The 10,045-nt window shown below is 60.2% G+C and overlaps 1 protein-coding gene and 1 long non-coding RNA gene across 2 annotated transcripts; one reads left to right on the top strand and one right to left on the bottom strand.

The window, feature by feature from the left end:
• Window positions 1-50: 50 nt before the first annotated feature.
• On the bottom strand, window positions 51-3,584 carry NDUFB7 (NADH:ubiquinone oxidoreductase subunit B7). The gene is made up of 3 exons (XM_070625241.1): window positions 3,355-3,584; window positions 556-724; window positions 51-238 (listed from the first exon to the last, which is right to left on the bottom strand). The coding sequence occupies exons 1-3, from the start codon at window positions 3,464-3,466 to the stop codon at window positions 106-108; spliced, it is 414 nt and encodes a 137-aa protein (XP_070481342.1). The 5' UTR covers window positions 3,467-3,584; the 3' UTR covers window positions 51-105.
• Window positions 3,585-8,173: 4,589 nt separating this feature from the next.
• On the top strand, window positions 8,174-9,464 carry LOC103565663 (uncharacterized). Its single transcript, XR_548341.2, has 3 exons — window positions 8,174-8,266; window positions 8,383-8,447; window positions 9,160-9,464. It is a non-coding gene; the product is annotated as an uncharacterized lncRNA (long non-coding RNA).
• The last annotated feature ends 581 nt before the right edge of the window (window positions 9,465-10,045 follow it).

Here is a 10,045-nt window from a genome sequence, read left to right as displayed (position 1 = left end):
CCTTTCGGGGGGTGGGGACTGGCGACCGCAGGGAGAGACGCGGCTCGTGCTGAGGGACCTGGAGACTTTTATTTCCCACTGTCCACATGGTGGCGGGTGGGCCCACTACAGGGCCACCTCGGGATCCACTTCGCCGGGCCCCTGGCCCCTGGCTGCGTCTGCCTCCCTCTGCTCCCGCCTCTTCTTCCGCTGGAGCAGCCGCCGCTCCCGCTCAAATTCCTTCATGCGCATCACGTAGCTGTGGGCAGAGGGGAAGGGTATCGGGGCGTCAGGGCATTAGGCAGCCTGGCCAGACACCCTGGGGTGGCCTCTGAGGGGGAAAGGCCCATGTGCCTGTGATTTAGGCCTGGAGGCCAGCCGAGGCTCCCCCCCATCCCCTGATGGACACCAGTGAGTCCTGGGTAGGGCTGGCCTCCTGGCAGAACCCCGGCTGGGCCGGATATCCGCCCACCCCCCAACAGGCCCTGAGACCCCTCCTCCCACTGAGCAGCCCGGCCTGGCCAGAAACCGTGCTGGTCCAGTCCTCTGCCCTGGCGCGGGCGGGCTGGGGCTCACTCAAGGTGCTCGCAGTGGTCCCAGGCGTGCCGCTCATGCTTGCAGGCCAGGAAGTTGGGGAAGCTGTCCCGCTTGCACTTGAGCAGCCGGATGAGGTGGTGGGCACAGTAGTCCCGCTGCTGGAGCACCAGCTGCGCGTCGTTCATTTGCTGCTGGGTGGCCACCATCTCTGCAGGGGGCGGGAGCGGCTCAGTCAGGGCTTACGTTGTGGGGGCCACCTGCCCGAGACCCCATCATGCCCAAGTGCGGAGGAGCACCCCCCCACGGACGACTTGGTGGCAGTGGGTCACAGCACCCTCTGCCAGACGGGGGGGTCTTTCTCTAACCCTTGCAAAGGCAACCCCGGCACTGAGACGGGCAGGTGGCTCCCTCCCCATCCCCGGGGAACCTCAGCACCCACACTAGGGGCCTGCTTCCTGCCCCCGGGCAGCTCTCAGAGAGCCCCAGCCTGCAGAGCCTGTGCCCAGAAGCCACTTTCCCCCAGGGCTCCCCTCTGCCCGCACAGGCCAGTGTGGGGCCCGGCTGCTGGGGCCTCTGAAGCCTCAGCTCCCTCCCAAGGGGACTGATGGCCCCGGCCACAGAGCCAAGCCAACTGAGCGGGTGTTAACACCCACAAGTGTGCAGGCTGAGCCTCAGAAGAGACTGGAACTAGCCCTTGGTCCTGACGCCCCACTGACCAGGCATGACCTGGCCCCAGACAAACTCAACCTTTAGGAGGCCGGTGGGGGCTGTCAGGAATGGTCGGCATGCGCCCGGCCTGCGCCCACTGTGTTGGTGATCCTGTGTGCCTGCACTGGCCTCACCCAGCGCCGGCCACTCGGCCCAGCTGCTCGCAGCTCAGCTGCAGGCCCTGTGGGCTGGCTTCTCTCCCCTCTGTGTCCCAGTGCGTTTCTGTCTCCCCCGGCCCAGGTCCTCATCTCACACCCCTGCATCCCACTCGCCCAGCTTCCATGCTCCCCCCAGCACTGCCCACACTGGGCTCTCACCAGGGCCACCCAGACCCCAGGACGCCACGCCGCCTCAGCCTCTGGCTTGCTTCCTCTCAAAGCATTCTCCCCGGGGGTCCTGTGCGCCACACCCGCCCTGGGTCCCTCCCATCACCACGGCTACCCAAACATTAAGTGTTGGTGAGAGCCCTCTGCTCGTTCTGATCCATGGCTTCGACTGCCACCCACAGGTCAACAGGCCCCAACTTGGTCCCCCGACCTGTGTATCCACCTGCAGGCCCTGCTGGCTTCCATGGCCACCCGCACCTGGTGCTCCAGCTAAGCAGCCAGGATTTAGGGAGCACCTGCCGTGTGCCAGGTGTCGGAGGTGCAGCAGGGAACACGTCACGCAAGCATCCCTGCCCTTGGAAGGACACAGAGCAAATGGTAGTGTTGCGGCAACGTCCGGAGAAAAAGCAAGAAGGGACAGGGATGGGCAGTGTCGGGAGGTGGGTCATGACTTTAGATGGAGGGAGTCCATTGGAAGGTGGCATCTGAAGGTGAGGGAGTGATGCACACAGACACGTGGGGGAAGAGCCTTCCAGGTACCGGAACAGCAGGCACAAAGGCCCTGAGGTGAGAAGACAGGGTCAGGAAGCTCCAGGGCTTTCGGTGGGAGCTGGAGGGAGGCACAGGCTTGGTGGGGAGGTCAGGAGCTCTGCTGTGGACCTGCTGAGTGCGAGATGCTCGTTAACATCATATGGAGACGCCAAGCAAGCAGCCCGGTCTTTGTGTGGAGTCAGGGTCAAGGCTGGGCTGGAGAGAAAAACTTGGGAGGGTCGGCACACACAGGGCATTTGAAGCCAGGGGACTAGCAGAGAGGGCTAGGGAGTGATGGAGACAGCAAGGCCTGAGGCCTAGGGCACCCGAACATTCACAGGACGTGGAGGTGCGGACGAGTCCGTGAAGGAGCGCCCAGTGAGGTGGGCAGGAATGGGGGGCGCTGGGAGCCAGGTGAGGGAGGCTCCAGGAAGCGGTGCGATCAGCTGTGCCTGATGCTGCCGCGGTGGGTTAGTTAGAAAACTGACAACAGCGGTCAGCAACACGGGCGGGGGCTGATGAGCGCGCCCGCAGGGACATGGGGGCCGGCAGGAATAACAACCTACTGCGCCCCGATGCGACCCCTGGGGCAGCCCTCGGCGAGACGAGAGGATGGGAGGAGGGCACGGGGACCCGAGCAGGGGCCACGCTCCCGAGTGACAGGAGAGAAGGCGGAGTCCCAGGGATGCAGGAGGCCGCGAGGGCTCTTCTGGATGCTTCTATTTTCTTAGGACAAGGATGCAAAGTGGCCAACTGGGCGGAGGCGGGAAATAGGGGAGGAGTCTGGGAGAGGGCGCAGCACAGCGGTCCAGGATGGGGAGCGCTCAGTGCGTGGAGACAGGAGCCCGGGGGAGCGGGGTGGGCTACCAGAGTTTGGGTTGAGCCGAGCCAGCGGGAGAAGCGCGGGCGACGGGGCCGCGGGGAGGACGGCCCGGAGCCGGGGCGCCGAGGGGGCCGCTCCCCGCGTCCTCTCGAACCCGGACTTCTCGGTCCCGGCCCCGCAGCCCGCGCGATCCCGAAACAGCGGATCCGATAGCGACCCTCCTGCGCCTCGAAGCAGTGGGCTCCCGTCTCCGGTTCGTCTCTCGGGCCCCGCGGCAGCGCCGCCCCCGGAAGGCCGCCCGGCAGCCCGCAGCAGCGCCCCCAGCCCTGCCCGCGCCCGCCGCCTCCCCGCACACCGCGAGCTCCGAGCCGGGCCACGGTGACGCCACTCCCGGACGCCGCGGCCGGCCGGCGACCCCAAGAGCAGCAGCGCCCCGCACCCGCGCCTCACCGCGCTCCTTGCGCCCGGGGAAGCCGTAGTCGGGCGGGAAGGTGGGCATCCGCAGCGGGTCGGGCTCCCCCGACGCGCCGCCCAGGTAGCGCCGGGCCAGGTGCGCCCCCATGGCTGCTGTCGCTGCGGGTCCCTGCAGCGGCCGGGGTCACCTCGCTCCTACCCGGAAGCACTCCTCTGCACCAGCCGGACTTCCGGGTTGCGCGGGCCGCGGCAGGGATGATAGAGACGAACGGCTCCGGCGGACTTCCGGTCTCTCGCCCCCTGGCGGCCGGGCGGAGACGCACCGCGCCGCGCGCCCCCTGGAGGGGTCCGGCGGCCGGCAGGAGGGGTCCTCCCCGGCGGGAGGCGGTGCCGGCGGAGGAGGGGACCGCGTGGGCCGGCTGGAGCACAAAGTCAGTTATTTTTCATATCATATTTCAAAAAAAGGTCCTTCTTCGAAAACATTGAAATGTGTCTTAAAAACCCCTGCAGGGTGTTGATGACATATTTAGTGACTATCAAAAATTTAAGTAAAGTTATTCAAAATAAATATTTTAATTAATTTAATTTAAACAAGCAAATACAGTTATTTATAAATAAAACGATTTAAAGTTTAAAATTTTAATAAATCTTATTGAAAACTTTTGTAAAAAAAAGTTGCAATTCTAATACCCCTCTGGTTGCCACTGTAAAGAGTAGGTATTACATTTCGCACCTGTTACATTGGGGCTCGCATATATGTAAATTTAAGAAATAATACATTGTTTAACACTGCCAAATACTCCTGGTCTCCCTCAGTGTGCCCCTCCATGCCGTGCTGGTTTGTCGCTCTCTCTGGAATCCTGGGCTGGAACCCAAGGAGAAGCCTTCCGTGGGTGCCTTGCAGGGCTGGGAAATGAAACTCGGTTACGCAAGAATAGATTTCATTTGACTGGTGTGGGTTGAATTGTCACCCAAATTATTTGTTAAACTCCTAACACCCGAAGCCTTTGAATGCGCCCTTATTTGAAACCAGGGTGTTTGCAGATGTAATCAGTTAAAATGGGGTCATCCTGGGTTAAGGTGGGTCCTGATCCAATGAGGGAAACTTGGAACCAGACACCTGCACAAGGAGAAGGCCGTGTCAGGGGGAGGCGGGGATCGCAGTGATGCAGCCACAAGGCCGCCTGGAGCCGTCTGAAGCTGGAGGAGCAGAGTCTCCCTTGGCCACTGGAGGGAGCTCAGTCCTGCCCACATGTTGACTTCAGCCGTCTGGCCCCGAGAACTGTGAGGGAAACACTCCTGTCGTGTTAAGCCACCCAGCTTGTGGTCACTTGCTGCGACCGCCCCAGGAAAGGAAGTCAGCACCTTCTAGGTGGAAAGGCCCACGTTTGTCTCCGGATGCGTCCTCGCCCCTGAACTGCAGGTGCACAGACGTATCCAGCCACCGACTGGCACCTCCACGTGGGCGTCTCCAAGGTCACCTGCTGTCTCAGTCAGCTCAGGAAGCTCTAACGAAGCACCACAGACTGAGGGGCCTATAAACAACAGATGTTTACTTCTCACTGTTCTAGAGGCTGGGAGTCGGGATCAGCTGCCGGCAGGTTGGTTTCCGGGGGGAGCCCTCTTCCAGGCTGCAGACGGCCACCTTTTTGTTGTGTCCTCACAGCGTGGAAAGAGGGCCAGCTCACTCTCGTGTCTCTGCTTACAAGGGCACTGCTCCCACTCGTGCGGGCTGCACCCTCACGACCTAGTCACCTCCCAAAGGCCCCGCCTCCAGACACCATCACATTGGTGGGTAGATTTCAACATCGGAATTTTTTCCCCGGGGGACACAAACATCCGTTCTAGGACACGCTCACACCACACTCCTAATTTCTCCGTGCTCTCTCTCCTAACCCTCCTCTCACTCTGTCTTCCTGTCTTGGGCAACAGGGGCTCCATTTTTCCAGGTGGTCAGGCCTCAAACCTTGGGGTCATATTCCACTTTTGTCCTCATTCCAGGCATCCAAGTCATTGGCAGATGCCTTTGGCTCCACTGTTGGAATTTATCAAGAACACAAGCCCTTCCCACCGCCTCCTCTCCAGCGTGCCTGCATCGCCTTCTCCTTGTCCTCAGCTTCCCTGACCTCTTGCCCTCGGGGTGCACCTGTCAAAATGGAAATCAGGTCGTGTCGTTCATCTGCTGAAACCCTCCATGGCTCCCCGTTTCATGTGGAGTAAAAGCCTGACGCAGCCTGAAAGTGTCTGTCTCAGCAGGTCTGCGGTGACGCCCCAGAATCTGCATTTCTAACGTGTTCCAGCGTGCTGGTGATGTTGCTGGTCTGGGAGTCACTCTTGGGAGAATTGCTGAACTAGATTTTTCTGTGCTGATCTGGGAAAGTGGCCGTGATATGTTGTTAAGTGAAAAAAAGCAAACTATGGAGAATAGACCAATGGTGAGCAAGACTTCCTTTCCAGGGCTACCTGTGGCCAGTCCCCAAGCCATGGCCTAGATTTGTGATGCTTGTGCCCTTCCTGACTCCAGGGGGCAGCATTCACATTGTGGTCTTTGTGAATGGCACTCCTGGAGTTGTGCAGTGCACAACCCATACAGCTGTACCAGGCAGCCCTGCCCTGTTCTGGGTTTCTCTCCTCCCTCTCCCTTTCTTTTTTGCTTCAGCTGCTCACGCAGAGGTCAGAGCTGGGAGGAGACCCAGGGAGACAAAATCATGGTCCCAGCTCACTCACCCTATTTGACCTTGGGAAGTCACCTCCGCTGTCAGAGACTCAGTTTACTCATCTGTAAAATGGGATTATAGATATTTACTGGCATCTAACTTGAGATCTATTTGACTCATTTATGTTGTCACTGTTGGTCTCTCCTCTTGAATGTCAGCTTCCCGTACAGTGCTGCAAAAGGGAATTTCACCTGTCTTGTTCGCTGCTGTATTTCTGCGCCTGGAATGGTGCTGGCACACAGTAGGTGCCTAACAAATATTTGTCAAATCAAAGAAAGAATAAATGAACAGTCTGGTTGGGAGGAGTCAGTGATGGTTGCGTGGAGAGCCCCCACTGCTGGCACCTGGTAGGCGCCCAGCACATGCTCGCTGCTGTCACTCTCGTCCGGGTCACCTTGTCCAACCAGGAGGCCGGGGCCGCAGGAGCTGCCTCCGGGGCGTCATCCACCAGCGGCTGAAGGCTCGGGCGGGGACGCGGCTCGTTCCGTCCTGAAGTCCCGGGACTCCGATGCTTCCGCCTGGCCGGCCCGGGCTCCGCGTTGGGGACCTGGGGGGGACGACGTCAGGGCGAGGCGGGGGCCGGGCCTCGGCCACCCGCGCCCACAGCCTTGCTGCTTCTCCTTTGCGACCATCCGACGGGGCGACCTTCCAGTGTCCCGGCCGCAGCCCTCGGTGCTGGGTCCCCGCCCCTGCGTCCTCCCGCCCGCCCGCGGGTCCCCCTGCTGCGTCCTCCCTCCCGCAGGTGCCCCCTCCCGCCTCCTCCCGCCCGCAGGTCCCCCCCCTCCGCCTCCTCCCTCCCGCAGGTGGCCCCCCCTCCGCCTCCTCCTGCCCGGCCGGCCCAGGCGGGGCTGCGGGACCAGCCTTCGAGCTGCACCCCCTCGGCGGCAGCTGAGAGCGGGCGGGGCGGAGAAGGAAACTGGGCGGCGCCCCCACCCCGCGCTCCGCGGCTGGCGGTCGACGCTCGGGGGCATTCGTTTCCGGGGGGGGGGCAAGCGGAGTCGGTGGGGCCTCGAAAGCCCCCAGGGACGGACTCGCGCTGCAAGCGGGCAAACGGCGCGCCTCCAGTCTCGGCCGGGGGCGGGGCGCCGGGCGCCGGGGGATCCTGGGGGCCGGGGGGTCCTCGGGATCCCGGGGCCGGAGGCTCGCGCGTCGCGAGTGTCTGCAGACGCGGGTGGGAAGATGCTCGTCGCTGCGCGAGGTGACGAGGGTTCCAGCGGGAAGGGGCTCTCGGACGCACGTGGAGTGGATTTAAGCACACGTGTCAAAAAGACCAGCGTTTTTACGAGTGTTCCTTGCTTGTCTAGTTGCGAACAGTGTTATGTTAGTGAACGGATGTGTGGGCACTTCTGTAATATGCGTAGGGAAGTGTCTAGAAACACAGGTAAAGACGACGTTTCTGAGTGTTACTTGAAAGAAAAAGAGAGAAAGATTCCTGTCTGGGAGCGCGCCCCCGGCCCGGCTGCGCCCACGCGTGGCTCTGGGCTGCTTCCACTGTCACTTAAACATATTTTTAACTTTTGACCTCCTCTTTGACCCGCGGTGTAATTTCAGTTCCAAATATTTGCGGATTTTCCAGCTCATTCTGTGATGTCTAGTTTAATTCAGTTCCGTTCTGAGAACGTGCTTTGTATGCTTTTCACTCCCTGATCTTCCTTTTTATCGCACCCCCCGCCCTCCCGCCGTGCGCACCTGGTTCCTCTTTCCTGCTTTATTTTTCTTCTTCTTCTTCTTTTTTTTTTGCTTATGACGATCTAACCGAACTTCTGAAATATTTGCCTTATTTATTTTATTGCTTATCTCCTTCCGTCTTGCTACTCCCAAAGGTAGAGATTCTTTTCTTTCTTTTTTGTTCACCGATGTATCTGCAATACCTAGAACAGAGCCTAACACACAGTAGGTGGTCAACACATATCTGTTGAATGGATGAGGAACAACTGAATGCCCAGTCCCCATTGGGCGTGTCAGGAGGCCGTTGCTCAGAGCTGTTCTCTGCCCCTGAGGTCACAGGGCAAGAACGCGGCAGAACGGGGTTGCCTGGGCCCATGGCCTTGTGTTGTACCCAGTTGGTGGCACTGGATTCGACCTGCAATCCCTGGGCGCCTCCTGCGCGCCTGGTCCTGAAGGACGGCCTTGCACGTGCCGCTGTCACTCACCCAGCGAGAGCATCCAGTCTTCACGGCACGTACCTTGCCCCGGGCCCCCACCTGCAGAGGCGCCCTTGGCGGGCAGAGGTGCTGTCAGTTCTCTGGGTTGGGTACCCCCGCGTGCCCCCCACCCCACCCCCGCGTCCATGGGGAGCCCGAGGCTCCGTGTGTGCGCTCGGAGAGCATCCTTGCTTCCTTCTCAGCCGTGCAGGGTCGCTGTGGAGGACGGAGCAGCCGCACCTCTGCCGCGCGCGGGTCCCATCAGCAGGTCAGCAGCGTCGCGGGGGAGGCCCGGGCCGGCGGCCTTCTCCGGGAGGGAGGGGTCTGTTGCGACCCGGGGCCCCGGCGGGGACGCGGAGGGGGAATCGCGGCGCGCCTGCCCGCAGCCCTGCGCCCGCCCCCGCGCCCCCTGGGGCGCCCCCGCGCTGCTCCATCCCGTTGGAATTGCCTCCTTTTACTTTCGGTGGAAAGCCCCTAAAAAGAGGAATTGGGGTCTGGCCCTTGGGGGAAACATGTAATAGTTTCCTATGGTTAGTGTAACAAACGACCACAAATGTGGGTGAGAACAGCAGAAATTGGTTCTTTCACGGTTCCGGAGGTCAGAAGCGGAAACCTGCTCGCTGCGGATGAAGCGACCTGCGCAGCCAGCGCCCGACGCGGTCGGGACGCGGCCTCCTCGCCTTTTCCGGCTCCTGGAGCGGCGTCGCTCTCGTGGCCCCTTCCTGCATCTTCAAAGCCACCGGCACAGCATCTGGCTTCGGAGACAGGGAGGGAGACGCGGGACACGGACACACAGGGGAGGAGCCTCTGGCGGCCTTGGCAGAGCCTGAAGGGAGACCCAGAGGACCTGCCCCGGGGCGTCAGGGGGAGCCGGCCTGCCCACCCCTTGATTGCACTGTTTTTTTTTTTTAAAGATTGGCACCTGAGCTAACAGCTGTTGCCCATCTTCTCTTTCTTCTTCTTCTTCTTTTTCCCCAAAGCCCGCCAGTACGTAGCTGTAGATTCTAGCTGTGAGTGCCTCTGGCTGTGCCATGTGGGATGCGCCTCAGCGTGGCCTGATGAGCGGTGCCATATCCCTGCCTAGGATCCAAACCGGGGAACTCCCTGGCGGCCAAAGCGGAGCGCCGGCACTTAACCACTCGGCTGCGGGCCGGCTCCCAGACTTTCTTTACCTCAAGATAAATTGTATATTACTGCAATATTTTAAAAAATAAGAATAAATGGAAAAGGCCATGATGAGCAAAATATCAAAAGTTTAAATAAAGACAGACACTGTTTTTCTCTCAGCTTTATTGAGATATAATTGACAATCAAAAATTGTGTGCACGTGGGCCAGCCCGGGTGGCCTGGTGGTTAAATTTGGGACCCTGAACTTTGGCAGCCCGGGTTTGGTTCCCGGGGCAGACCTACACAACTGGTCTGTCAGTGGCCATGCTGTGGCAGTGGCTCAGACACAAAAAAGAGGAAGACTGGCAGCAGATGTTTGCTCAGGGCGAATCTTCCTCAGGAAAAAAAATGTCTACATTGAAGGTGTATGACCTGACAACCTTGTGCATGTGCACATTATAAAATATTCTCCACGACCTAGCCGATCAACACACCCGTCACCTCACATCATCCTCTTCCTTTTTTTTCGTTTTCTGTGGTGAGAACACCCAAGATCTACCCTCTTAGCAAACTTCAAGTACACAGTACAAACTGCCGAGCACTGTCGCCTTGCTGTGCTCAAGTTCCCCAGAACTTAGTCATCTTGCAAAACCAAAGCTTTGTACCCCTTGACTGACATCTCCCCATTCCCCCTCTCCCGGCCCCTGGCCACCTCCCCTCTGCTCCTGGGAGCTGACGGGACACAGGGCGAGGGCAGGG

This window comes from Equus przewalskii, chromosome 6 (assembly GCF_037783145.1).
Source record: "Equus przewalskii isolate Varuska chromosome 6, EquPr2, whole genome shotgun sequence".
NCBI lineage: Eukaryota > Metazoa > Chordata > Mammalia > Perissodactyla > Equidae > Equus > Equus przewalskii.
This window is presented reverse-complemented; position numbering and strand designations above follow the sequence as displayed.